The sequence below is a fragment of the Syngnathoides biaculeatus genome, chromosome 1 (assembly GCF_019802595.1).
Source record: "Syngnathoides biaculeatus isolate LvHL_M chromosome 1, ASM1980259v1, whole genome shotgun sequence".
Classification (NCBI taxonomy): Eukaryota; Metazoa; Chordata; class Actinopteri; order Syngnathiformes; family Syngnathidae; genus Syngnathoides; species Syngnathoides biaculeatus.
In genome coordinates, this window is record NC_084640.1 from 16811733 (window position 1) to 16838540 (window position 26808).

Here is a 26808-nt window from a genome sequence, read left to right on the forward strand (position 1 = left end):
AATTAGATTTGCGAAACACTTAAGGGTCGCTGCCAACATCCATCCATTTTGGATTGCCGCTTATCCTCACGAGGGTCGCGGGGGGTGCTGGAGTCTATTGCAGCTGTCAACGGGCAGGACGCGGGGTACACCCTGAACTGGTTGCCAGCCAATCGCAAGGCACATAGAGACAAACAGCCACACCCACAATCACTGACGTCACAACACTGACGGGGCAATTTCGAGTGTCCAATTAATGTTGCATGTTTTTGGGGTGTGGGAGGAAACCAGAGTGCCTGGAGAAAACCCACGCAGGCACGGGAAGAACATGCAAACTCCACAATTTTACTACCGGTCCACGACCCGCTTTGGGTCCAGAAGGACCACTTAAGAATCACTGGATGAAGGATGGACTTGAAAAGACCAAACATTTTTTCCAAAGAAAGATAAATTTATTAGAAAACCAAAATTACACCCCAATCACTGATTCACAAGTGGAGGTGACACTAAGTGAAGAGGCGGATGGTGGAGTCAGCACCGGACGAAAACACCCAAGGCTGTGTGGGGTGAAAGGTCACATCCAGGACACCAAGTTCATGAGTGACCGTATGGCCTTTTAAAACTTTCACTGGAACAATAAGCGGGTTCTGCAGCAGATCACTGAAAGAAGGAGACGGGTTAGCATGTGTGTAGCTGCTGACACGTGTGTGTGTGTGTGTGCGCAATTACTTGTAAACTGTCCCGTGGCAGACAATGACAGAGCCGTCATCAGATGCTGAGGCAAAAAGCGGGTAATGTCTGTGGTAGGCCACTGCCCTCACGGCTTTCTTATGGTGCCTGCAGACATGAAGTGGCCCAACTGTTAAAGCAAGCCAGGAAGAGGAGGCCGGACGTGGGCGTAGTCGCCACCTACCGGAGCATCTTGTACGGTTTGGTGGAGAGGTCCAGGTCGAACCAGCTGAGTCGGCAGTCATAACTTGCGCAAATCACGTGATCACCTGGATGTAAGATAGACATCAAAGACTGCGCGACAACATCTAGGACCATCGATACCCGAGACACAAACTGGGTCACCTCCGGGGTGGACCGCTAAGCTGGAAATCCACTTGGAGTTGGCTTGGAGTTTCTTCATCATTTCCTGCTTGACCAGATTGTAAATTCGAATGAAGCGCTGCGTAGCCACGAAGAAGTACGGCCGGATGGGGTGGAAGGAGACACTCTGGACCAGGCCTTTATTCCGCCTGAAGGGGTTCTGACTTCGTCTGGTGCTGAGCTGGTGGATAAACACCTGCTGATGGCTGGAGTGGTCTGGCATCACCGAGGCCAGGTAGTCCCCTTTGGCGTGCCACGCCACCTGTTTGACAACCTGAGGATGGCAACAAAGCGAAAGGTGGGGATCAGTTTGTCAAACAGTCGTTGCGTTTGGACGGATGGGGCGTCACACCTTGGGATGTTGGATTTTCAGGCGTAGTCCCTGGCGGTGCTCCTCGCCTTCGGCGTCACTCCAGCTTGCGGCCACCACAGCTTCCGCAGGCTCTGCCTCCTGATATGCAGCCAGTAGACGTTCCGAATATGAGACAACTTGTCGCTCTGCCAGCGACGGTGACACGATCAACACTAGCGAGTCCCTGCAGCGACACGGAGATGGTGGTTAAAAAGCGAGACGGGCGAGGGCACTGTGCCTCGCGCTGCGGCGTGTCCTTACAGGGCAACGGCCAGTAGACAAACGCATGGGTTAGGGTTCCAACATACGCTCTTCACAGCTCCGCCCACCTGGATCACCTTGACACAGCGAGAAGAACTGACCTCCCAGAACCTGACTGACCCGTCGTCACTTCCTGAAACACGGCACAAATTTTCTCAGTAGGGGTGCTTCTGTAAGTCACATTTGTGTTCCAAGTCGCAACTCTTAACCATGAAGTTTCCAGCAAGACCCTTCAAGATCCCTCGGGGAAAAAAAAAATAAAATAAAGTCCGGCGGACTCGCCATTAAACTCAAGTCAACCAAGTCACGAGTCAAGTCATGCAATCTTGCTCAGTGACAATATATTGGTACAATAATAAAAAAAAAAAAAAAATGGACTGTCCTCTCAAAAGCACACAGACATCTAAAATTCTAATGCGGTGTGTGACTAAACTGGTTAACAAGACATTTAACGGCTTGGAAAATGGATTGAAAAATTGAATAGTAAAAATTTTCCAGCGTAATTAAACGTATCATTTAATCACGAAGGTCCATCTGTTCTCGCAGACATTGTTCCACCGTCGCCAATGTTATGGCGTTGTTCTTGTTTGTGAAAGGAAAGTAAAAACAGCTACCGTATATGGCCATAAAAACGGAGAGGAAACTTCACCGGGTGGTGTCCTAGCCAATATCAGCTGTCGCGACCCCACGACTTGGAGAAGTACAGTACATTTTCAAAACAGCGTTCGTTGGTTGCGCTCGAGTACAAAGGCGAAAGCAGTTACATCAGCGTATGCAAAGAATCCTTAACACAGATAAGTCCAATATTTTTATTCTTGTTACCCACTATAATGTACTCTAAAATGAATAGTCATAACTTAGAATGCAAGTACTGTAACCCTACCTTTGCTAGTTAGAACAAAACTGGATCGTGTTTGTTTGGTGTCAATAACCCTGTGTGAGTTTCAGTGCTTGGAATGACAACAGGGACAATTATTTTGACACATACCAACAGAGACTGCACGGGAGTGTTGCGTAAAAAAATAGCGTTATGGCCAAGGTTGTGTGCTCACATCCTTTACCAAAAACATTATAAAGTATCATACACAAAAGTAATGAGAAAATGGAGTACTTCCATTCCTCGACAAGTCTTTCCCAAGTTTTAGGCAAGCTAGTCACAAATCCTAAGATTGGCAAGGAGTCCGACTCATGTGACAAGAGTCCTCCGCCTCAGTTTCTTCGCAGTGCTCGCGAGCAACCTTCCAACCACTCCTTACACAGCCACCTACCCGACGCAAGCCACTGGCCTGAAGGAGAAACACTGATGGAGCGAACCAGACCGCTGTGACCGCAGTAAACCTGGACAGAGGTAAAACACACGTGTGACGCCTCACCTCGGGCTATTTGCGTGCATATGTGTGTGTTCTTGGGTGTACCAGAGACTGTGTGGTGGGGAAGGGCTGCAGGTCTTTGGGTTTAGGCAGCTTTGGAATGAGATCATCGGGATCGACGTTGACCTGCAAAGAGACGACGACGGGCACGTTAGTCAGGAAGCGGCTCTGCAGCCACTCGTGGCGTCATGAATCGCTGTCAGGAATTACCCTCATCTTCCTCTGGCGGGGGCACAGATAAAGGTCCAGGCAGCGCTCAAATCTCTCGTGGATGAAACGGGGAAAGGCCGGAACCTGCCGGAGACTGGAGAACTTCATGGGAATGAAGGGCAACTTCCTATCCGAAGGGTCCTGCTGCTCCCACAGAGCTCGCTGTGGAGTAGAATTTTTACACACATTTATTCATTCATTCATTCCAGCTCAGGCCGAGCAGTGAAGCTCATGCGAGGCGCTGGATGTACCTCCTCTTCTGTGAATAGGTACTCTGGCGGAGGGTTGTAGGACTCCTGGTGGCCAGGGAGCGGGATCTTGGGGGCAGGCAGGTGCATTCTATGTTTGGCCACAAGAGAGGAGTCTTCGTTGCCCCAAAGGTCATAGTAGCGCCCCCTACTGTCGTCCTGCACTCTGCGAGGCTTTATCCAGCCCATCTTTATGGCATGGACGAGCTTGGAGACCTGAAAGCAAACAGCGGCTGGTGTCATACAGCCAAGTTAGGCGTACAGCAAGCTTACCTTTTCCTTCTCTTTGAGTGACGGAATGAAGCTGCGCTTGTCAGCCGGTCGGTTGGTGACAGGATGAAGCATCACATCATTTGTGAAGAAATCCACAGAGGGCTGAGGGGACCAAGACAGGGTGCCCTTTAAACTTCCATACAAAAAACGGCTGGTTGAGGAGCTCGCCTGGCAGCTCACCTGGAACTCGTCAAAGTTGACGTCTCCAAACTGTCCTCTCTGCAGGCGCTTGACCAGCTCCACCTGCTCGTCCGACAGGACCACATCACTTCCCGTCTGCTTGTCATGGACCGTTCTCCTGTACACAGACCGTATGTCGGCGTCTCTCAGTGAGCTCCGATGTCAACGCCAGGCCTCACCAGTAGTCAGGATTCTCCATTTTATCCAAGAACTGGTCCAGCTCATCCTTGTTTCTGATGGGCTTGTAGATCTTCTTTCCGTCCAAATTGTAGCCAATGTGAGGGAAGTCTTTGTACCACTCCATGGGAATATTCCCAACCGTGTTCCTGATGTCCTGATGATGATGATGAGCAAGTTACAAAAGAAATACATGCTACAGATTTGCTCTGATGAATCGGCTTCTCGTGGATTATTCCTGTAATGGATGCAATGAATAAGACGACTATTGCTCTAGAACGTTGTTTTACATGTACAGTAGTCCCTCGTTTATTTTGGGAGTTATGATCCAGACCATCTTCACATTGGTGAATTTGGCGATGTAGAAATGAAGATGACAGTGAGACTGGGAAGAACATCAAGTCTAAAATTCTGCCACTGCAGCATTATTCCCAATACAGAAGTCACAAGTTTACTGTTGTGCATCATAAGGATTATTTTTAACATTACAGCTTTGCGGAAGAATTTCAGAATTCCGACCTGTTCGTGACACATTAGTTGGCCTAGTCACGGCCTAGATGACAACAAAAGATTCAGGAGGACGCGGCAGTTCTTCTGAGTGTACTAAATCATTAGAATCCGTTTGTTCAAAAAATTCATTCGCAAAATTGTTCTCCCACATCTCACTTCTTCGTCTGATGAGTCATGCTCGTACTCTTCTTTCCTTTCGCCATCTCCACCGTTCAACACATTGGTCTGCAAGTGGACACACAATAGAAGCAACAAGTAAACAAGAGATGCAATACGGAGAACCCGACTAAAAATGTACACTACCTGCTGCGAGTTGTCATCTTCTTCCTTGTATGATCCATCCTCATCCTCACTGTCACTCCCTGAATCCTCGAGTCCAGAAAAAACGCTCTCACTTTCTGACTCTTCCTCTTCATCAGACACTTTGTCGGTGAAAATCTACAAGTCAAATATACACATCACCGATACAGCACAGTACAATTACAATATATTTACCACAGACAATAATAAACTCTATCAAGTAATAGTAATAGTATATCACAACCAGTACCTTTCCCCTACCAAGAAGTCGTAGGTGTCAGGAACTGTTATGTGCAAACTCCAAATTATTCGTTGAGAAGAATGATCTCACTGGAACTATTTGTTGCAAACTTAGTTCCAATGTGCAGTGCGAGTAGGTAAAACAAATGAAGGAAAGTTAACATGATGTATGTTCTACTGGGTGGACGTGCACATGCACAGGACAAGTGTCTCAACAGTGCGATCACCGTTTTATGCTGAGCTCAATCTGATTTTTACCAAAAGTAACCTCACAGTGAATGTGTTCAATGGAACGGCGTGGTGTAAACCATGATGTGGAGATTCGAATATTAATTTGAGGCAAACTTATTTTCCAGGGTTTTCAGCTCTGACAGGCTCAACTGGAGCGAGACCGTCTTGGAATTGTAACAAGCCCGAACTAGTTTGGCATTATTTGCAGCCTTTTGCTGGCGTCTTGAAACCAGCACGTTCATATGCTAACAGCTAGCCGCCAAATAGCTACCTAGCCCGGTTCCGTGTGTTTCGGGCTCCACTTGTGTGCGCGTATCACCTGATCGTGCTCCTCGTCTTCGGCGACCCAATTCGTTTTCTCCTTTTTTTTCTGGGACCTTTCGGGAAGTTTAGGATTGTCCTCCCCTACGTTTTTACACCAAATATCCGCCATCTCAACGCACGTGAACGAGACCTACGTGAACGTTTCAACTTTATTGACAGCACAACGGCGAACAGAGGACCCCCCCCACCCCCACAAAAAACCAATCGCACTCACAATTTTTTTTTTTTTTTTTTTTTTACAGTGTGCAGTTCACCAAAGTCAAGTATTGGAATTCCATGGCACAGGTATTCTCAATTGTCTTGTAAACAACAACGATAGAAGAAGATAATAAAATACTAAACAGAAAGTATATTTTGGGCCCATTTTGACGTACATACGTCATCACCCCGCGACGTTGTTCGTGCTGCGCAGTTGCGTGTTTTGGAATTTTCCACTATACTAGCCCATAGAAACGACGTGCTTGTTTGTGCGAGTTTGTATTGAAACTACTGGAGAGCGGGGAGACGAGAAGAACTCCGCGCCGCCCGCATAGCTCTTCAGTTGTTCCGTCCGAGCCTGCAGCGGGGAGCGCATTTGTTTGATTGGGTCCTGCCGATGGAGTACACAAGAGGTCCGATCGAAGGCTCTCAGCTGACAGCCAGTAACGTCCCGGCCTTCCTCACCAAACTGTGGACTTTGCTGGAAGACCCTGACACAGACCCCCTCATTTGCTGGAGTCCGGTACGAGTTGAGCACTTTGAGCTCGGTGACGTCGAACGTAGTCACGTAGTGTCGGGCACGTTTAGGGTTAGCTTAACCCGCAGTCACACGAATGGAGGCTAACTGCTAAGAGCTAACAGCTAGAGACAAATGCAAAATTACAAAGTAAGTACAAAAGTATCATTACTTTTGTACTTTTTTTGGTATGGTGTGAGAGCAGTGGAACGAAATGATGACGGACTACATTAACTATGCAGAATAGAAATGATTTTGAAAACTTCCGACCATAAATTAATGTAATTTTTATGATGTAAATAAAATAAAATTTAAAACTTTGAATATACCGAGTTGCGCAAATTGATTTAACTTTTATTTAGATTTTATTTTTTCCCAATATATTCATGTTGCGCAGTTGCCGAGTGGAGAATTTAACGTTTGAATGTTTGGTTAGCTTTGAAGGCATCTGGAAGCAGATGAACTTGTTGCTCCATCCCAACCTTTACAACTTCGTTTGTCAATGTCAGAGTGGAACCAGTTTCCATGTCTACGATCAAGGTTGTTTCTCCAAAGAGGTCCTGCCAAAGTTCTTTAAACACAACAACATGGCCAGCTTTATTCGACAGCTCAACATGTGTGAGTACATGTTCCTAAGAAATCTGCCGCTTGTGTTCACTGTCCAAGCTTTCGCACATATGACTGCTCCTCATTTTTTCCCCAAGATGGCTTCCGCAAGGTAGTCCACATGGAGCAGGGCGGGTTGCTGAAACCAGAGAAAGATGACACAGAATTTCAACACCCGTTCTTTGTCAGAGGCCAAGAGCACCTGCTGGAGAATATCAAACGCAAAGTCACCAATGTACGTACAAGCGCCCGAAGACACACCTGGAAACACCCCCTAACCTAACCTAACCTAACCTCCCTGACAACGCTGCCTCTGCGCAGGTGTCTTCGGTGCGTCAGGAAGATGGTAAGATATCGTCTCATGAGGTCAACAGACTCCTAAATGACGTGCAGGCGATGAAGGGAAAGCAGGAGACCATTGACTCCAAAATCAATACCATGAAACAGTAAGAACTTCTAAGTCTAGACCAGGTTCATTTCCTGTGAAGAATGTTTGCAACAAGACTTTGCAGGTCTTCATGTTGTGCAGGTCCTGCGGGTCTTGCAGTTGTTTAAGGACAGAAGCCGAGCAGACTGAACCAAGCCTAACAAAATCTTTTTTGTGTGTTTCAGTGAGAACGAGGCTTTATGGAGGGAGGTCGTGTGTCTGAGGCAGAAACACGCTCAACAGCAGAAAATGGTCAACAAGGTATTGATGCCACCGCAACTCAACATCAGCCTGCTTTGTTTTATTTGAAGTGTCCTTATCCGCATGTTTGGCCATCTGCAGTTGATCCAGTTCCTGGTGTCATTGGTCCAGTCCAACAGGATCATGGGAGTCAAGAGAAAACTGCAAGTTTACTTGTGTATTTGTTGTTGTTGTCTTTGTCAATGTTTCAATTTTTCATCTATATATATTTTTGTCATCGCATTCGCAGCCCGCTGATGCTAAATGACTCGAGCTCCGCCCACTCCCTGCCAAAATACACGCGATCGTTTTCCTTTGATCCTGTCCAAGCTGCGCCCACTCTGTTCCCGGCAGAATCCTCCGTCAGCTCCGGACCGATCATCTCTGATGTCACGGAGTTGGCCACGCCACCCGCAGAGGAGACCGTCACTGGTTGGACGCAAGTGGGGTGAGGAGGAAGCTGATGCAACATTAGCAAAAATGTCACACCTCAGTTGAGGGTTATTATGAATTTATTCTTTTCATGCTTAGTTTTCCAACCCACAGGCTGCGATTGACATGAATGGAAATAAGAGTCAAAACCAGTTAGTACAATCATGAAGACAAAATGGGGCGTGTTCGCTATCAAATTAGTGCCCAAATGCAAAACCAATTTGACAGATTTTGATTTCACCTTGACAGAAAACCATAAGATTTATTTATGTTTGAAAACATATATACATTTTTCAGATATGAGGTTTAGTTTCAGGCATTGATAGAGCCTCTTAAAAGCTATCACCAGCGACCTTTTTTCCCATTTATCCACATAATCAATCATTTTTCTGTCTTTTCACTGTTTAGCTATTTCCTTTTTTTTCCCTCAATCAGTAATGACATTTAGACTTCCTAATAATGCCACTCGCTGGTTTCCCTATCTTAGGAGACGTACTTGGGTCTGATTTGAAGCCAAAAAATTTCCAAGATAATTGCAGTGCATGACTGATGAAGTTAATGTTGATGTGGCTCCAGGAAAATTGCGCCAAATGCATCCATGCCATGACTGTTGTTGAATTCAAACATAGTGAACCTGTGAAATTTTGTCTTGGTATTCTATATGTTCTGAAATTCTACCTCATCAACAAAGAAGAAAGATGCTGTTTTTTTTTGTGGTTGTATTCAGCACGTGGCAGGCCCCATAGCTCAGTGGTTAGAGCATTGGTTTGGTAAACCAGAGTTCGTGAGTTCATATCTCACTGCGGACTCTACTCCCCAAGAGGGGGTTGCGTCGGGAAGGGTATCCGGCGTAAAAAAAACTTTGCCAAACAAATATGAGCCTTCATCTGAGGTGTCACGCCGTGGCGAACCCTAAGGGGACAAGCCGAAAGAAACTTACTCCCTATTCAGCAAGTGGCAGTGTTGACCTTTACAACAGAATCCTCTGGTGCAAATCAGGTCTGCTTGACGTCGTTTTCCTTGCGTCCGCAGAAAAACGCCAAATGTTAAGGAGGAGGAGCTTGTTGGGCCCGACGTGGGGGAGGGGCTTACATCTGGAGACACGCCCCTTTCTCCCACCACCTTCATCAACTCCATCCTGCAGGACAACGACACGCCAGACACCAGCACCACAACTGGCAAGTCGTCTTCTCATTTGCTATTGCCTCATTTTGGTATTCTTGCTAGTGATGTAGGTGTTTAAGTCCCCCAAATATTCCTCTTCTCTTTTTTTTATTGCCCTTACTTCAGCCCTCAGGGATAACCCAGCTGCCACAGACACGAACCCAGCTCAGACGTGTCAGACAGTTGTCTGTATTGACAAGTAAGTTCATGAGGCTCTTAACTATCGCACAAAACATCACCATCAGGTGTGTGTCTGTGTGTTTTTTTTTTTCAGGTCTGAATTATCCGATCACATTGAGACAATTGACAACAACCTAGAAAACCTGCAGACTATCCTGAACAACCAAACCTTCACCTTTGACACGTCACCACTAATGGAGGTGTGTTTGTTCTAATTGGGTTGTGATCAGGGCTTGACATGAACTTTTCTGCTTGCCAGGCACTGTGGCTTGTAGTTTCCCAGCATTATTCATCTTTTGTATTATTTACATGACCCAATATTTCCCTAAAATTTTACAGGTCAAAATTGGCAAAGCGGGGAGGTCGGTGCTAACAGAATTGTCTCCCAATCGAAATGCAACCTCCCAAAAAAGATCTACTGGGAGTGGATGTTACCCACCACCAGAGGTGCTTCAAGTAGCCAAATATTGTGCTCAAGTAAGAGTAATGTTATTTCAGAATAATATGACAAAAGTAAAAAGTTGTCATCTTAAGTATTTACTTAATCAAGAGTAAGAAAGTACTGAATGCAAAAAGTACTTCAGGAAAATAACTAGTGAGTAACTGATCTCTTAAAATATTACTTGAGTAAATGTAACAAAGTCAAGGTAGAGCGTTACTACCCACCTCTGGTCCTGCACTGGTAAAATTCTCGTGCATTTGGTCGGTGTTAATGTCAAGCCCTGGTTGTGAGTGAACGAGTAATGCACGCACGCACACACACACACACACACACACACGTCTCAATCACTTTTTGTGTGTTCAGTTCTTCAGCCCATCATGTCCTCCAGGTGACTTTGACATCAGCGCTCTGGACGCCGTGAGTGCAATCACACTTGTAATTCTCACTACGTGAATTTGAAATTATATTCCAGCGTTAATTCACGACATGGCAACTCATTTTTTGAAAGCATGATCACACTTGAATGTCAGGTGATATCACCCCTTTTAAAAAAAAAAGTTGTTTTGTTCGCAGCTTCTCTGTGACAACTTCCCCAAAGAAGCTGATGAAAGCGACAATACCGGTAGGAGCACACACGCAACTGACTAGTAATGGAAAATTATGAAATATTATGAAAGTCTGTGAAATTATGTAATACATAGTTAAATCTAAGAAGTTATGATGTCCCTTGACTTATGAGTGCCGCACGCAACTTTTTTTTTTTTTTTTTCTTTTGAGTTATGAGCTGTTCCTTACTCAGTTTTCTTTGTGTTGTGAGGCAACATTTGAGGTTGGAGCAAGCTTCAAATATCGGTGGGGGGGTGGAGAGAAGAGATAGTGGTGGTTTGCAGCTTAGGAGCAGTCACTGCACTTGCGGCCACACTTTCAGCCACAAATAGAAAATGAAAACAAACACAAGGAGCATGAGGCAAAGCACACATGGCTGACGTGAGCGCCATTTGCAAATCTTGACCTCACTTCCTTGGCCACGCCCGTTAATTGAGCGCGCACAAATACTGCAGTGCGGTGGTTTATTTCCGGACATTTTCCATTGTCTTTATTTGCATATTTTCTAGTGGAGTGCGGCACGACGGACGACTGGTTACCAAATCGGCCTCACAGTTCTGAGGACCCGTATTCAAAGTGGACCTGGGGTTTGCATGTTCTCCCCGCGCCTGCGTGGGTTTTCCTCCTTCCGTCTAAAAACATGCATGGGAGGTTAATTGAAGGCTGTAAATTGCCCATACTGTTAATGGTTGTTCTTAGTAAGTGCCTTGCAATTGTCTGTGGACCAGTTTAGGGTGTACCCCGCCTCTTGCCCAATGCCGGCTGGTATATGCTCAAGCATTGCCGCGACCCCAGTGAGAATTGGTTTTTGGAGGGGCAGGGTAAATAAATATTTCAGCGAGGGAAATCGAGTTCTGACCTTCGCGGCGCAACAAATGAAGAATCTCTTAAATCGAAGGTCCGGCTGTAGAATAATGAAATTGAAGTTTTTTTTTTTTTTTTTCCTTTTCCTGTGATCATTCCAGGAAAGCAGCTGGTGCAGTACACGCCCATTCCGATTTGTGAGCCAATCAGTGAGGACGGGGATGCGGCTGACCTGCCGTCGCTTCTGGAGTTGGAGCCGGAGCCGGAGCCTTTGCTCGGCCCTGACCTGAGCGCCAACATGAACTCTGACCTCTGACACGAAGAGGGAGGGACTCCAGGATGACAATCAGGTCAGAGGTCAAGGTGTCACTATGCAGACGATTCACCATCCATCTTTTTTTTCTTTTGCTTTCATGACATTTTTAATGAGAAGGAATAGAATATTTTGAGAAACATTTACCATGTATTTATTCGGTTACCATGGAAACAGCCAGCACAGATAAGATGGGATTGGTTGTCAACAGATATAGTAAAGATGTCCTGTTGAGCTACATTAAACATGTTTGTGCGTATTCCTGGAGTCTTGTGACCTGCCACATCCACGCGTGCGCACACAGGCTACTTCGTTAGCTACAGCAGATAATTAGCTTTTAAAATGAATTCAACTCTGCTGGGATTTTAGTAGACAGAAAACCTAACTAATTTTGAGGGTCAGAGGAATTCATATAGCAATATATTCCATTTGGCAATATGTTTATTAATGTGCTATTACCACTGTACTTTTCATCCTGAGAAGCGTTATTTTGACTGACTTGTGTAGAACACAAAAACACACAAATATTTCATGCGAATCCATTAAGGCATTTTAATGTCAAGTTCATCTGCTTATCAAATCGGTTAGACAACTGACGAACAGCCGTTTTATTAAATATTTCCAAACCAAAGGACGCTGTGAGCGGGGCCTAAAGACAACGGATGGAACGTGCTTATTTGGCGGTGCACCGTAAACAGCGACGGGACAAGTGAACTTGAGGCTTGTGCTGGAAGTCAGCAGGTGTCCTCCAGTTCCACGTTCTCTGCACCTTCACGCACAAACAAGGCATCGTGGGACTTTCCAGATGTTGTGTCAAGGCGACCGATACGAGCGCTGCTCAAATGATTCGCGAAGACAAAGATGGTTTTACCTTCAGGATCCTGACCCCAAGACCTGTACTGTTCAGTGACAGAATCTGTGGAGAACAAGCCACGCCGGCAATGTCCAAAGCACAGTACTCATCAAAATCATCATCTTTATGACAAGATTCCGACATCATGACGTTTGCTGTGGAGCTTCTTTGTGTTGGCGTGAACGTGCCGAGACTCACCGGCCTTCTGGGTTTCATTAGATTCCTGTCTGCCACCTGCACAACCCAAATGCCAAGTCACATGATGTCAGCGCAACCGGGTTCCTGTGCTCACCCCTCCTTTTCCACTACATAGTAGCCGGCCTATCTATCAAGTGGACTGTGGTGGTGAAATGTGTGTTAAGAGTGCCCGCAATGTATCCTACAATGCACCTTGAATATCTTTGTTGTGATTCAGCTTTGTTTGCAATCGTTCCCTCATTTCCAATTGCTGAATTACAACAAAAGTATTTGTTAGATACCTTGGAGCCCAACTATTGGGCGTGGATAAGGACCAAGCTTGAGTGCAAATTGCAAAAATCAGCATGTGATTGATGCCCATTAGAATTGCATTGAAACAAATAATCCAAAAAAACATCTTGAATAATCGCCAATCCTAATTTTGGGGATTGATTCCCACCCTACAAAATGCACGCTGCAGTCAAGCATGCGTGGCTTGACTGCAAGTTTGCGGGGTCACTGTCGGCTAACTCGGTCGCATATTGTCATCATCCACTATATGAAACCCCCAATATGGCGATTGTGGGGTGGCGAGCGATTGAATAATTTCCCAAAGCAGTCCAAATTTTGCCCTTGAAAATAAAATTGGAAACTCACTCGAGTCCAAGGGTGTTCCTGTTGGCTCTGAAAAGACTTCCGTAGAAACACAAACACAGTTTGACGGCCCCTTTCGATAACGTTACATCAGTGCTCGGTCAGCGGCAGCATCTTACCTGAGTTTGTTGCCATGGTAACGGCGTCAGTGCGCCAGGTCGCCGTGCCTGTGACAAAAGTTACAGTGAAATTACCACAACGGTCGCTATGGACTCGCGTCCCATTGTGATGGGTCAGCTGGTCCCTGCGCGTACACATGACTGTGGCGTGCGGGTGAATGCGCCCCCTGGTGGCTGAGTGTGCACAAGAATGGACAACTTTTAGTGCCATCATGTGACATGGTAAACAACATGGCCACCTGGCACAGGGTGCAAAAGTACCGTGCTGCCTTAAGATATTATGAGTTGCAATTACTCTGTCACCACACAACTCAAAACACTTGTATATCAAATCATGGAATGGAAATGCATCTTCACTCAAAAAAAAAAAAAAGTCTGAACAAAAGAGCAAAAACCCAAAATAAGACGAGATGAATGTTTTAGGGCACGATGGCATTGCTGTAAAGTGCTGGCCTCACAGTTCTCAGGTCCAGGGTTCAATCTCGGCCCCGCCTATGTGGAGTTGACATGTTCTCCCCGTGCCTGCGTGGCTTTTCTGCGGGCCCTCTGGTTTCCTCCCACATCTCAAAAAGATGCACCATTAATTGGACACTCGAAATTGCTCTGTCGGTGTGATTGTGAGTGTGGCTGTTTGTCTCTCGGTGCCCTGCAATTGGCTGGCAACTACTTCAGTGTGTCCCCCGCCTCCTGCAGTTGACAGCTGCGGTAGACTCCAGCACTCCCCGAGACGCTTGTGAGGATAAGTGGTGAAGAAAATGGAAGGATGCTTGAGTGAATGCTATAGACCTCATGGAAATGCCACTGATAAATTGTAGCATCCCTCCACGAAACTACAGAAATGTTAGGCATTTTTTTTAATGAGGAAAATAGCACTGTATAATATTGTACTTCATAATTTGAAAAGTAGAATAATAATGTAGTCAGGAGTGCAAAGACTGAAACGGTCTATACATCGTGATGAATTCATTGCGGCTGCTTCTGGTGTGTGTGTGTGTGTGTGTGTGTGTGTGTGTGTGTGTGTGTGTGTGTGTGTGTGTGTGTGTGTGTGTGTGTGTGAGAGAGAGAGAGAGAGAGAGAGAGATTGAGAGACTTGGCCATCGAGGTGCGGTATAATACAGTCTCAGATCAAACCGGTTTAACAACCCTTCTTGAGTGACTCCGCAAGTGGCAGTATTAAGTTTTCATAAAGAATACTTGCGTCTGTTATATTGTCTGTCTACATGTATTGTTCCACTATTTGTGCTCAATTATCCTTTGGTAAGAATAACTCAATGCAATTGGTTAGCTGGTCTACGGTGTTTTCTATTTTGTGCTGGCATTTAGCTAATAAGCGTATTGCGAAGGCAAAATTTATCTGTAAAAAAAGTGTAATTTGCTTTGTTCGATATGTAATTTGATGGTAAACTTCAAGCCAGGTTACTATCTCAAGACACCACAGCGGTCACATTCTGTTTGTTTTGGGTCAGGTACACATTAATTGATGAAGAAAAGACCCTTCTGCACTGTACAGTTTTCATTCAAATTCCTGAGTAAAATTAGTATAAAAAAAAATAGCTAAAGATAATTGAAGAATTTAAGTTCTTGGAGAGGTGTCATTCTTTTTTTTTTTTTTTTTTTTTATATCAGAAACAGTTTTTAGGATGGCACAAGCCTGCCTTTTGGGTAGGTTCTATATCAAACAACATTGTTTTCAAATTAAGCGTTGAATATGGAATATCTTTCTTCTCCCTCGTACTTGGTCACTCGCCACCACTGCCAACCTTCTCACGCTCGCGGAGGCTCACCCGTGCCGTCCATATAGGGGCGGGTCACGTCCTCGGCCGAAGTTGATAGTTGAAGTACGGGAGGGGTCGCGGTTCGCTTGTTTTCTGTGACATCCGTCGGTGGTCCGCTGAAGAAAGTCAGACGAGCTGTCACTGTGGGAGATAAGAAGAAGAACTTTGCTGGAATTTTGTGCCATTCTTCTTTTGTGGCTCAAGGGTCTCAATCATTGGTTGACCTCCATCATTGTCTAGGAGTGGAGTCTGTCGGCCATTTCCTGTTCAACACAGTGCGCTCAGCGTCGGCTCGTATGCACTTCTTCCAAGCAGTTGTAGGTCACTACTAAAGATTTCCAAAAGACAATTGATGGTACCGTTTGCTTGCGACCAGTCTTCTGTGGAGAGAAAAAAAAAACATGAAAGACGATCAACACACTTGAGCTGTTAACCGATTAGCGAAAATTGGCCAATCTCAATTTGTTCACTTGCACTTGGAGTACGCTTTGTGTGTTTGTGGTACACCTACTCTCATAATACATTTTGTAATGTTGTATTATGCCTTCTGCTCTCATAATCCAGTACAATTGTATGACACCTACTTTCATAATTCACCTTCTATTGTCCCAGACCGGATAATGGCACACTCTAGTATTCTACTCCATCTTCTTTCATGATACAGTTCCATTATATTACCGGTATGCGTTCTGGTCTCATAATAAAGTTCTATTCGATACACCTACTTTAATAATCGACCTTCCATTGTTCTACATTTCATAATGGCACACTGTACTATTGTACTACTTCAACTTTCATTCTACACTTTTTTTGAAAATAAATTAACTTCTTCTTCTTTTCCTTTCGGCTTGTCCGTTACCCTATTTAAAAAAAAAAAAAAAAAACGTAATTTAAATGCAAGCTTTTCAATCCTAATTTGTGATAGTGTGCTTTCGATGGGCGCATTTATTGTCTTTGTCCACTTGAGTTCGCCAACAACACACGAAAAACATGGATTGCCTCTCAGGCATCTGGTATCAACTGGCCATTTCCCGAATGGACCCTTCCTCACACTAATTGACTGCGATGTAGTCAACAAGAAGCATTATGGTAACCCAGAAATGATTGCAGTTATGAAATAGTAAGTTTCTTTCAGCTTGTCCGTTAGGGGTCGCCACAGCGTGACATCTTTGAATCTAAAACATCATGATTCGCTTGCTTTGTGCCAGTCATAATTGTATTGTTTTCATCATTGTAGCTCTTCATTGAGCTAAGGTTTGTATTTGTGAATATGTTCCAGAAAAAAAGGCTTATCTTTTAGAATTTCCAGACAGACATGCACTGGAAAGGAGAGGAATGAAGATTAGCCGAAGTAAAACAGAATATATGTGCGTGAATGAGAAAAGTAGAGGGGGAAGAGTGAGGCTACAGGGAGAAGAGATAGCGAGGGTGGACGACTTCAAATACTTGGGGTCAACAATACAGAGCAATGGAGAGTGTGGTCAGGAAGTGAAGAAACGGGTCCAAGCGGGTTGGAACAGCTGCCGAAAGGTGTCTGGTGTGTTATGTGACAGAAGAGTGTCCGCTAGGATGAAGGGCAAAGTTTACAAAACAGTGGTGAGGCCGGCCATGATGTACGGATTAGAGACGGTGGCACTGAAGAAACAACAGGAAGCAGAACTGGAGGTGGCAGAAATGAAGATGTTGAGGTTCTCGCTCGGAGTGACCAGGTTGGATAGAATTAGACATGAGCTCATTAGAAAGACAGCCAAAGTTGGATGTTTTGCTGACGAGGTTCGAGAGAGCAGACTTCAATGGTTTGGACATGTTCAGAGGCGAGAGAGTGAGTATATTGGTAGAAGGATGCTGAGGATGGAGCTCCCAGGCAAAAGAGCGAGAGGAAGACCAAAGAGAAGGTTTATGGATGTGGTGAGGGAAGACATGAGGGCAGTTGGGGTTCGAGAGGAAGATGCAGGAGATAGGCTAAGATGGCAAAAGATGACACGCTGTGGCGACCCCTAACGGGACAAGCCCAAAGGAAAAGAAGAAGAAGAAGAAGTCCTATAAATTCTGAAACCATTTGGGGTTTTATCTGAGTTGCATATCTTGTCTTCATTACGGACAAGAACCCAATTCATTTCCTGTGAGTCACTGCTACCAAATGTAACTCATTTAGCCTTTGAAGCTTACAAGATCAGATTTACCCCATTGATCTTTCAAAAATTTTGCCACTTGCTGAATTTGCAAGAAATGGACCGTGATACAATGAGGGATGACTGCACATCTTGAGCTGTTGTGGTACGCCTCCTGTCACGACACACCTTGTATTATTTTACAAAACCATATGCTGTTGGAGCAAGAGAAAAAAAAAAAAAGTCTTTTTTTTTTTTTTTGGTCTACATTGGCACACGAAACATGTGACCCTACCCCATATCCCAAGACCCAAGTTCTTATGCCAGTTTTCATGTATTCATAATTTTGATTAGAAACATTCAAGTACATTGGACTTCATCTCTTGTTTGATTACCTGCTTGTGATGACGAGAACGAGGAAGATGCTGAAGGAAAAATAGGATAGGACAGGTTACAAAGCTGTTTTTGACAATTTCCTAATAAAATTACAGAGAGCTCTAAAGTACATGAGTCCTCTCGTGCGTAACCTGAGATGGTAGTCGAAGGTGATTGGTCAGAGGCACGCTCTCCTGGTTGGCTGATGACTTCAGACTCAGTCAAGCTTTCTTCATCTGCATCAAAACAACTCAAATCAGTAATCTTATGTTCATACTGAATATGATAAATTTGTGAAAGAAGAACAAACAAAAGACCTGTGGAGTCGGTCAAAGTTTGTTCACCTGGTTGAGCCAAAAGAAAAGCAAATCACATTAATCTTGGAATTCAATTTTTGTTGAGAGAATCTCACATGTTCTCTTTTGGTCTTTAAAGACTCGGTTTCCACGTTGCTGCGTCGGTTCCGTCCAGCCACGTCTGGTGCTCATCCTTAATCTGGGACCACATGCTGGATTACATTGATGTCTACAGGGTTAGGGATTAGGACTACTAACCCTAATCTAACCCTGGCGTTGTGAATCAGAAGCCGTAAATAGCAAACAGTGTATCGTGTATACTAGACTGACACAGGCTGCCTTGTACACAGAGTCTGGTCTTTACTGCAGTTGACTAGTGTGAAAGCAGGAGGATGGCAAATGAATCCGTGTCCTGTCTCCAGTGTCTTCTCTTCTATTGCTGTGCAATAATGAACCCAAAAGTTGATTTTCATAAACCTTCACGTATTTGTATTCTTTTCTACTATCTTGTGTATATTTTGGGGTGTTGAAACAACTTTTGTTGGGCAGTTGCCATTTTTTACAGTTCGTTTGTTTTCAGAATTGGAAACCCGAGATTCAATGTACAGTCAATTGTACTTTTTATTATAAACCGTAGCAGATTGATTGTTCTTGATTGAGGCACATGAACTCAACTCCTCCGTTCCCCCAAGTCACATAGTCGATCAGAAATATCAAGTTTTAAATACAACTTGTACCTCGGCCACCTGCAATTGACCCTTAACGGTGGATCGGTTGCTTAATGACACGACTGACTGACTAAGGATTGTTATCAACGGGAGGAGTAACGAGGGATGGCTGACTTGATGGCTAACGTCGTCACGCTAACTTTGCTCAACCAGCAGCCCGAACAGGAAGTGGTGGGGCCGGCATCCCCGTTGTTCCAACCGAATGGGTGCAACAAAGAACGGTCACTCACCTTCTAATTTCATGTCAGACTCCACCTACAACACCCCAGCGGGACACGCTTCAACTGGACACTCACCTGTGTACTCTTGGGGAGAAGCTCCGCCCTCAAAGGACATCTCCGCACCTGACAAGGAATCACACGGCTCACAATCTTGCCCCCATTGTCCCTTCCAGTTACGCTTACCGATCGGTTCCTCAGCTCCGCCCCTTCCGTTGGACAGCTCCTGTCTATTGGCTGAAGCACAACGCTCACATCTATTAGGAGACAGTTGGATCGGTCATCCTTGTCGTTGATTATTTGAAAGCTATTTACCGTTGGAATGCGTCTCCTCTACGTCAGAATCTGTAGAAACAAAACGTGAATGAGGAAAATAAAACAAGCAGCCACTGTTGAATGAAATCCTAATCCATTGTGTATAAACTACAGAGACTTCTCTACACATACAGTACATGGTGTATGTGTAGAGAGCTTTTGCATCATTGAAGTCTGAAAAGGACATTTGTCTTTTCAAGATTGATTTGATTTGTTACATGTGACCCTTTTCTTCTGGGTCTTTTGAAATGCTTGGCAGTTCATATGATATGGGCAAACTGTCTGTATCTGTATCTCGTTGGCCTCTCATTCACCTGCTGTAGCGTCCATCCTTCCATCTGACTGTCCTGCGGGAGCTGAGGCCTCCTGAGCACCTGACCGGGTTACAAACAGGCATCAGAACGCCTGACACACAGTCATCACATTCTGACTGCGTATTCTTTTCCGGATGTTCCCTCACCGCCAATGTCGAAAACGGACGACACATCGGGTTTGGCACCTGCTGGGTTAACCAGATTCCAATTATTAACAGCATTAAATGAAATGAAAGACAAAAGAGAAGAGCTAACGATGAACGAGACAAAGCTAAGACAATATCTTTAAACCTTTGTTGATCATGACTACAATGTCTCCCAGCTATAGCAATTGAATGTGTCATTTAAACAAGGTTTTCGGGACTTGCAGGTTGTCGTGATGAAGTGCGCAGACCTGAAGCTACCCCCGCTTGTGTTCCTTGGCATGTCATCTCACTTTTTAAGCAGGATTAACATTGAATAAAACAAGGTTTGAGGGTGGAAAAGATGGCAGGTGTCGACTTACCTGAAGCCCCCGCTGCGCTCTGGTGGGCCCTTGGAGGTCCTGCTAGAGAGGAGGGCAGAGGGTGGGTGAAGAGTGCTCATGTTTCTTGCACTTAATTAAAAACTTCACAATGCTTGGCTTTCATTCAAATAGTTGGTCTATCCCCAATCTTGAATTTGTTGCGGAATTCCCTTTTTCCCAAATAAGAGAGATTTTAGATTGACTTTTTGTTATGTTGGTGAAAGGTGGGCCCGTCTCACCCTCCTTCTTTGTGGAGTCGTCATCATCTGAAAGGAAAACAACAAATCCACATTTTTTTTGTCCATCTTCTCTGTTATACGCACCTGCTTATTTTGAAATTATCGGTTCACTACCGAATAATCAACTTCCACTTCACCTTCTTGATCTGCTCTATGCACTCTTTGATCCCTTCTCATTCTTATGCGATTGATCATTCCAACATGAAGCTCTTAGTTTCAATTTGCAGTTTAAGTTTTGTCAATTCCGAAGCAAGCTGCCCTATCTCCCTTCCTGTTGGCTGACCGTGACAAGGGGAATCTTTTGAAGGCCGATCATAACCGCGAGGAGCTTCCTGAGTCTCGGAAGCTCATCAATCAATCAATCAATCAATCAATACCTTCATCTTCCTCAGAAAGGTCGATCCCCTCAGACCGGTCGCCCTCCGCCTCCCCTGTAAGCTCCGCCTCCTGCCGCTCTGGAAAACAGCCACACGTCTCATATCCCCATCCGAACACATCCGAACACTGAATTGCCTTTTTTAAGGATTACCCTCCACGGGAGCTGTTACTGCTGTCGTTACCAGGACGACCAGCGCCGACATCCAGAGCAAGTTCCTGAGGAATACAAATCAATCATATCACACATTCATTGGGAGTTGTTCATTGCAGATGGGACCAAGGTCGATCATTGGTCACTTTGGTTTCCAGCAATTAGTCACTGTCGCGTCCAATCATGAGTTACCATCATGTTCATTACTTCGTTATCATCACAAGTCACCAACAAGTCCATTGAATAGTCACTATTGCAATCAAAAAATGGTTACAACCTTGTCCATCAAATAGTTTGCTCTAATGTAAATTCTTTCGTCATTATCAAGACCATGAATTATGCCACCACCATCGCTGCCATACAAGAGTACTCACCAAGGCGACATGATGTTTTTTACTGCAGAAAAGATTTGCTGCAGCATTTTATACCCAGGAGGCGGGGTTATGGCACTCGTGTGTGTGTGTGTGTGTGTGTGTGTGTGTGTGCATGGGTGTGTGCATGGGTGTGTGTCTGTTTGAATCATGTAAAAACCAGTAGCTTTCTTCATTCATGTTTTTGAAGAAACTTCATCTTGTTCTACTCGGTCACTCTTCCATGTGGATAAGTAGGAGGCAGAGTGCAACTCCCTACCTACTCACTTCCCACCGTGTAACCTGACTCTAACCCCGTCCAGAGCTGCAATTAACTTCTGATGCTCAACAATACATGCAATGTTCTCCAAAAATTAAACAGAAACTCTTGTTCCTTCCATCTGGATCTTAGAAAAGGAGAGAGAAAACAAGTGAGAGAGAGCGAGAGAGAATGAGAGAAAGAGATGGAGAACAAGGGACTGACGGAATGAGCGAGGGGGGGGGGACTAAGCGAAATAGAAAGTGTTTGTGTGTGGGGGGGGGGATCCCTATTTGAAATAAGAAGATAGAGGATTTTTGTTCTAGTCTGGACATAAATTTGTAGGAATAAATAAAATCTCTTTGGTTTTGACTGCAAATGCTCCCAGGGTGCTTTTTCTGTCCTTCCGTACAACATGGTTGCAATCAACTGAAGAACAATCGTAAAGTTGTGACTTTTCCGAACAAGTATTCGATTCCCCCACTCCCTTAGGGTTAGGGTTACAGACAGACAAATTTTTGTGAAATTGATGTTGGTTTTTTTTATTTTAATGGAGATTCTGGATCATTTTAAGTGGGCGGCGGGGTTGAACTACACAGACTTAAGCTTGAAGTTTTAGCCAGCTGATCAACACGAGCTTTATCAATGAACAATATCAAGTCAAAAAAGAATGACATTTGACTTTGAATCTTTATTAGCATACAGCCAATACTGTTCTATGACGCTCACTACAACAGCTAACCCAATAGGCACGAGCACGTTCATTCAGCCGACAGAGTAATGGATGAACAAACGAGCACTCGACAAAGACTCAGGCACAAGCGAGCGATCCAGATGGGAAGTTGTCATGGCAAATGTTTTCCAAGCGGTCAAACGCTTTTGCTTCCTTCTGCAAAAAAAACAAACAAACATGCCCATCATATACTATGTACTACACGACAAGAAGTATATTTGGATCTTGATAATCATGTAGTCACCCTCTTATTTGGAGCTCGAAGGGCTAATTCACTCCTGCAGAAAGAAAAAGAGGAGAACAATCAGTATCAATTCTTCGTCATATTTTATACCGTATTTTCTGGATGACAAGCTGCTACTTTTTTCAGGCCCTGTAAACTCTATGGCATATTTAACGACGTGGGTAAACTATGTACTTTTTGTGTCGCTAGTACCTATGAGGTTAAAAGTAAAATAAAAACTTCTTTGAACCAAATTAAAACATGGCAGTTCTCTACCATGGTTGGGCCTCGTGCAGATGCCTCCAATGAATCTGCCTCAATTGCATGAAAAAGAAGAATCTACCTCAATTGCGCCTAGAAGAAGATGAATACCCCTCGACCGTGTGTAGAGGAAGACAGCACTACTTTTTTTGGTGCCCTCAAAGCAGGACAGGGCACGACACGCGTGAACACAAATTATATATTTTATATTGAAAAAAATACTAAATTAAAATAAATATTAAATGAGTGGTTTCAGTGAACAGGAGGCAGAGGAATAAAAACAACAAATTTTCTGCTTTTACCGTGTTAAAGTCGCTATTCGGAAACAAGGTATGTAAATAAACATTTACAAAGTCTTACTGTGTGAATATCCAATTTCCCAAAGTATCCGTAGGTAAGGTATATTTCCGGCGTGTATAGTCCGGTGTGGTTAGTGTATGTGAGTCTTCTTCTTTTCCTTTCGGCTTGTCCTGTTAGGGTTCGCCACTTATTTTAGTGTATGTGAGTCTAACCCTAAAAAAAAAAAAAAAAAAAAAGAAATACTACACAGAGTGTACGCAGCTTATTATCTGGTGCACGCTGTCATCCAGAAACTAGGGTAGATTACAAAGACTGAGGGCCAAATGTTATAGAGAGATTTACCTTGGGGTGGGAGGGTGTAGAATCTAATTTTTGATAAGAGTTGCTGTAAAATGTGAATAAGCAAGGTCAGAAAATGACTTAGGGTTAGTGGAATATCTTAGTTTTGAGACTTCCCACACCTTCAGTGGAGTCAGAGATTTGGGAGCTTTCTTCTGGTTCTTGAACATTCTGCTCATCAATGTTTACATCCTCTTTGATGGCATTTTTGTCAAGGTCAGCATCCTCCACGCTGATACTTACGTCGGACAATATATCATCCTTAGAAGAATTTTCTTCTCTTATCCCCTCCCCTCCCATCACGTCTGATACGTCATACAAGTCAATTTCTGGGATCTCACTTCTTTCCTGAGCCTCTTCCACATCTAAGACCTCAGGATCCACTTCACCACCCTCTTCTAAGTCAAATGCGTCCAATGGGTAAGCACCATCGTCCTCATTGTCGATGCCATCTGTGATTGCATCAGACTCAGAATCACTGTTGGCCTTGTAGCTGTCCTTGTTTGCCTCTGAACTTGACTCTGGAGACAGAAGGTAGCAGAATGCCGAACTTGAACAGTATGTCTCAGTTTGATGGAGGGTATCAATTTATGATAAAATAGCAGCTGACCTGATTCTGACTCGGTCGATTGTAGAGATTTTGGCAATTCCAGAGAATCTTGAGACTCAGGTGATTCTGGGGTCTCATGTGATTCCAAGGACTCTGCTGAATCAGAAGACTGGGCTGATGCCAGAGACTCTGCTGATTCTCCAGACATTGATGATTCTGCTGATTCTGCAGACTTTGTTGACTCAGCGAGCTCTGAAGTATCCACAGACTTTGATGATTCGCCAGACTCTGATGTTCCTGCAGACTCCGATGATTCCGCAAATTGTAATAACGCAGCAGAATTTGCCGAGTCTACAGATTCTGGTGATTTTATAGAGTCTGAGGATTGTGGTGGTTCTGGATCTGTTGAAAAATAGAAACAGTTTCTCAACTGTGTAGTGATTGTTGTGGGGTTAGGGAAAAAAGTTGTTCATGACCTTGAAAGGCTTGAACAGACAAAGGTGTAAGACTATAAATAAGTGTAATACCGTCACTTTCTATAAATGACTTGTCAGGGCCTTCTGCTCCTCCATCTGTGGGGATACGGCGTGTTGACATGTGATGTCATCACTACAAACAAACTCACATACAGCGCGTCAGTATGCCACATGCAGCATAAGGCTGAAAGTTACCCAACAACATTCTAGACAGATATGAACGGTTGAAGGTTATTGTTGATTATTTGTACTTTTAAAGAACAACAACGCCTCAATTGACTGACGTCTTCGTGACCCAGTCGAAGGAGGAGACATGCTACCTGAATCTGGAGCGTCGTATACACCTGCTGAAATGAAATTGACACTTTGTCAAGTCAGTCACATGACACAAAGGAGTCAGTGCAGTAATGATGACTTTGAGAATCAGACCTCCGTCTTTCATTTGGTTGGTGTCCTCATTGTTTGGTAGTGCTGACCAATGAGAAAATAATGGATGACTAACATGAATAGCACAAGAATATGACGATGATGAAAAGGTCGCACACTACCTTCTGATTGTTCTTTGGAGTTATCGACATCTGTGGACATATCTTAATGAGCATCAGGTCCAACATGTGCACGCACACACACACAACCACACACGTACGTTGAGGCACTCTAACCTGCGGAATGTGATGTCTTGCCTGACATAGTGTGAGCTGAAATATAGACAACGTCAAGGCAAGGCAAGTTTATACAACGCATTTATTACCACCTAAGACAGAAAGTGTCTTGGACTGTCTACTCTTCAGACTTTTTTTTTTCCTGCAGGTTTTCAACAGTCAGTCATCTTGTTGCTAAAATGTTAGGAAGTGTACGACATTACATCATGACTGGAATCATGTTGAAGAAGTTGTAAAAGGAGCTGACCAACATGCAAAAGTAGCTAATCCTAATACTGCTGACACAGAATCACGTGAATTTGATTTCAATTTCATGTGTAGCACTTCATTCAGATCAGGCTACGCCTGCCAAATGGTGTAGTAGGACCTATTTGTGAAAGCTAAGATGAAAGAAGGGGAAAAAAACGACTTGTGGTGAGACTACCACCTGCTTCGATCGATACCTGCCCACCTGGTCTGGATGTCGCCGCTAGTGTTGCTGGTTTTCCTGCAGAAAACAAGCAATATTGAAGACAACAACACGTGTTGTTTGTCAATCACGTGCACTCATTTGATCTTCAATGTCTTTTATATCCAAAGCAAAATTACCGTCAAGGTGAGCAAGCAGAGCTGCACTTCTGTCTGCAATATAATGTTTTTTTTTGATAAACACAAAGGATTGCGTTTTCAATACAGAAAAAAATATGCGGGATTCTTTCAAAGATGAAATGATCACAAAATCAACAGAAACAAAAAAAATATTGAGTTGATTGAGCATAGGACAACGTGATTACCACTTCAAATCTACATGTACAAATGTCTTCTATGACTAATGACAACAACCTACTGTATCTCACCAGGTATTGGAACAGCCAGACAAAGTGTGACAAGAGTGAAGAGTGGAAACAGGGTGACACACCTACAACACACACACACACACACACACACACACACACACACACACACACGTGACGCACACTTGTTTTTGTCTTTTGAGGTTTGAAAAAGTTGACCACGTGACAAATGAGGTAAGCTCAAGGGCTTCAGTTTTGTCTTGTTCAAGAAAATAAAGCATCTTTTCTTTTCCAAGCTAGAAGACTCGAGTGTTGGCCAGTTTTGTGGCACATTATTTCTTCAAGATCATATGGACACAAAGTCCAACTTATCAGCTAAATAAAAGACCATCAAGAATGCATATGTTCTACTTTGCGGGCAACTGAACAAAAGATGAATGATTACACTCGCAGAAAGGCCAACATCCAAAACATCAACTAAACAATTTGTCAACTCACCGTGTGAACATTTTGGTTGACGTCAACGCGGTAAATGTCAACGAGATGCGACTTAATCTTCAACAGTCACACAAGCTCAACTTGAACCTCTCGAATCACATGAGAGACAGAAGACGCTTTTATGGAAGCTCCTTAGCCCCGCCTTCGGCTCTGCCTACCTCACCACTCGCATGATAGCCAGTGACAAATTGAGAAGATGAAAAGAACAGTGAGGAGAAGGAAAAGATGACAAGAACAGAGTAGAAGAGAAGGAAACAAGACCATGAAAAACAGCAAGACTAGAAGTTGAGGACCTACCTACAAATTGAACACGATTTGTACTATTAAGCCGTTGTGACGACATGCTTATAATAGTGCAGTTCAGTTCAAAGGTCAAGGTTGACATTCACCATCTTCATTGTCATCGCCGTCTTCATCATCATCATCATCGTCTTCATCACAGATGAGTCACACTAAAAGCTGAACAATTCCGCCGCATTCTGGAAGTTTGAAGAACGTGA

General features: G+C 44.1%; 4 protein-coding genes across 8 annotated transcripts; 1 reads left to right on the forward strand and 3 right to left on the reverse strand.

Annotated features, from left to right (window-relative positions):
* Positions 1–437: 437 nt before the first annotated feature.
* Positions 438–5939, reverse strand: bop1 (BOP1 ribosomal biogenesis factor). Its single transcript, XM_061824893.1, has 16 exons — positions 5743–5939; positions 4956–5090; positions 4809–4877; positions 4145–4299; positions 3966–4083; positions 3786–3887; positions 3516–3728; positions 3265–3426; positions 3100–3180; positions 2953–3022; positions 1685–1817; positions 1424–1607; positions 1054–1345; positions 893–977; positions 709–816; positions 438–639 (listed from the first exon to the last, which is right to left on the reverse strand). Exons 1-16 carry the CDS (start codon positions 5854–5856, stop codon positions 486–488), a joined length of 2175 nt encoding a protein of 724 aa, XP_061680877.1. The 5' UTR covers positions 5857–5939; the 3' UTR covers positions 438–485.
* A 135-nt stretch (positions 5940–6074) lies between these two features.
* On the forward strand, positions 6075–25937 carry hsf1 (heat shock transcription factor 1). 3 transcript variants are annotated; one of them, XM_061824925.1, is made up of 14 exons: positions 6075–6468; positions 6972–7080; positions 7167–7303; positions 7390–7514; positions 7681–7756; positions 7838–7899; positions 7986–8183; positions 9200–9345; positions 9458–9530; positions 9606–9711; positions 10317–10370; positions 10527–10575; positions 11525–11713; positions 25877–25937. In XM_061824925.1, the coding sequence occupies exons 1-13, from the start codon at positions 6343–6345 to the stop codon at positions 11677–11679; spliced, it is 1416 nt and encodes a 471-aa protein (XP_061680909.1). In that variant the 5' UTR covers positions 6075–6342; the 3' UTR covers positions 11680–11713; positions 25877–25937. The 3 variants fall into 3 exon arrangements, with proteins under 3 accessions (XP_061680909.1, XP_061680899.1, XP_061680891.1); XM_061824915.1 differs by lacking the exon at positions 25877–25937 and adding an exon at positions 12309–12447; XM_061824907.1 differs by lacking the exon at positions 25877–25937 and having other exon boundaries at positions 11525–11935.
* LOC133503379 (serine-rich adhesin for platelets-like) lies at positions 12310–21263 on the reverse strand. Its single transcript, XM_061824961.1, has 21 exons — positions 21259–21263; positions 20885–20949; positions 20733–20810; positions 20356–20382; positions 20117–20158; positions 19758–19799; positions 19612–19671; positions 19298–19327; positions 19169–19219; positions 19061–19108; positions 18058–18084; positions 17872–17976; positions 17761–17790; positions 15614–15634; positions 15479–15517; positions 15264–15395; positions 13480–13527; positions 13364–13399; positions 12728–12763; positions 12548–12592; positions 12310–12445 (listed from the first exon to the last, which is right to left on the reverse strand). The coding sequence occupies exons 2-21, from the start codon at positions 20934–20936 to the stop codon at positions 12411–12413; spliced, it is 984 nt and encodes a 327-aa protein (XP_061680945.1). The 5' UTR covers positions 20937–20949; positions 21259–21263; the 3' UTR covers positions 12310–12410.
* LOC133503370 (protein IWS1 homolog) lies at positions 22219–26558 on the reverse strand. 3 transcript variants are annotated; one of them, XR_009795725.1, is made up of 14 exons: positions 26309–26558; positions 25874–25935; positions 25626–25658; positions 25489–25524; positions 25038–25073; positions 24924–24953; positions 24805–24846; positions 24696–24719; positions 24427–24471; positions 23960–24301; positions 23472–23870; positions 23353–23395; positions 22471–22504; positions 22219–22382 (listed from the first exon to the last, which is right to left on the reverse strand). XR_009795725.1 is itself a non-coding variant. In XM_061824943.1 (13 exons), exons 1-12 carry the CDS (start codon positions 26317–26319, stop codon positions 23376–23378), a joined length of 1083 nt encoding a protein of 360 aa, XP_061680927.1. In that variant the 5' UTR covers positions 26320–26558; the 3' UTR covers positions 23101–23223; positions 23353–23375. The 3 variants fall into 3 exon arrangements, 1 of the variants encoding a protein (XP_061680927.1); XR_009795724.1 differs by having other exon boundaries at positions 24696–24722; XM_061824943.1 differs by lacking the exons at positions 22219–22382; positions 22471–22504 and adding an exon at positions 23101–23223 and having other exon boundaries at positions 24696–24722.
* Positions 26559–26808: the final 250 nt, after the last annotated feature.

Excerpts from the sequence above, each read along its gene's own strand:
- bop1 (XM_061824893.1), bottom strand. The coding sequence starts at position 5,856 with ATGGCGGATATTTGGTGTAAAAACGTAGGGGAGGACAATCCTAAACTT. Across the intron at positions 3,427-3,515 it reads ACCTATTCACAGAAGAGGAG|CGAGCTCTGTGGGAGCAGCA; the intron begins GTACATCCAGCG and ends TCTACTCCACAG. Across the intron at positions 1,608-1,684 it reads TGTCTACTGGCCGTTGCCCT|GGACTCGCTAGTGTTGATCG; the intron begins GTAAGGACACGC and ends GTGTCGCTGCAG.
- hsf1 (XM_061824925.1), top strand. The coding sequence starts at position 6,343 with ATGGAGTACACAAGAGGTCCGATCGAAGGCTCTCAGCTGACAGCCAGT. Across the intron at positions 6,469-6,971 it reads CCCTCATTTGCTGGAGTCCG|AGTGGAACCAGTTTCCATGT; the intron begins GTACGAGTTGAG and ends TGTCAATGTCAG. Across the intron at positions 7,304-7,389 it reads TCAAACGCAAAGTCACCAAT|GTGTCTTCGGTGCGTCAGGA; the intron begins GTACGTACAAGC and ends GCCTCTGCGCAG.
- LOC133503379 (XM_061824961.1), bottom strand. The coding sequence starts at position 20,936 with ATGTCGGCGCTGGTCGTCCTGGTAACGACAGCAGTAACAGCTCCCGTG. Across the intron at positions 19,109-19,168 it reads CGGAGCTGAGGAACCGATCG|GTGCGGAGATGTCCTTTGAG; the intron begins GTAAGCGTAACT and ends ATTCCTTGTCAG. Across the intron at positions 13,528-15,263 it reads CCCCTATATGGACGGCACGG|GCACGGCGACCTGGCGCACT; the intron begins GTGAGCCTCCGC and ends CTTTTGTCACAG.
- LOC133503370 (XM_061824943.1), bottom strand. Across the intron at positions 24,954-25,037 it reads CAAGACATCACATTCCGCAG|ATGTCGATAACTCCAAAGAA; the intron begins GTTAGAGTGCCT and ends ATATGTCCACAG. Across the intron at positions 24,302-24,426 it reads GTCATTTATAGAAAGTGACG|ATCCAGAACCACCACAATCC; the intron begins GTATTACACTTA and ends ATTTTTCAACAG.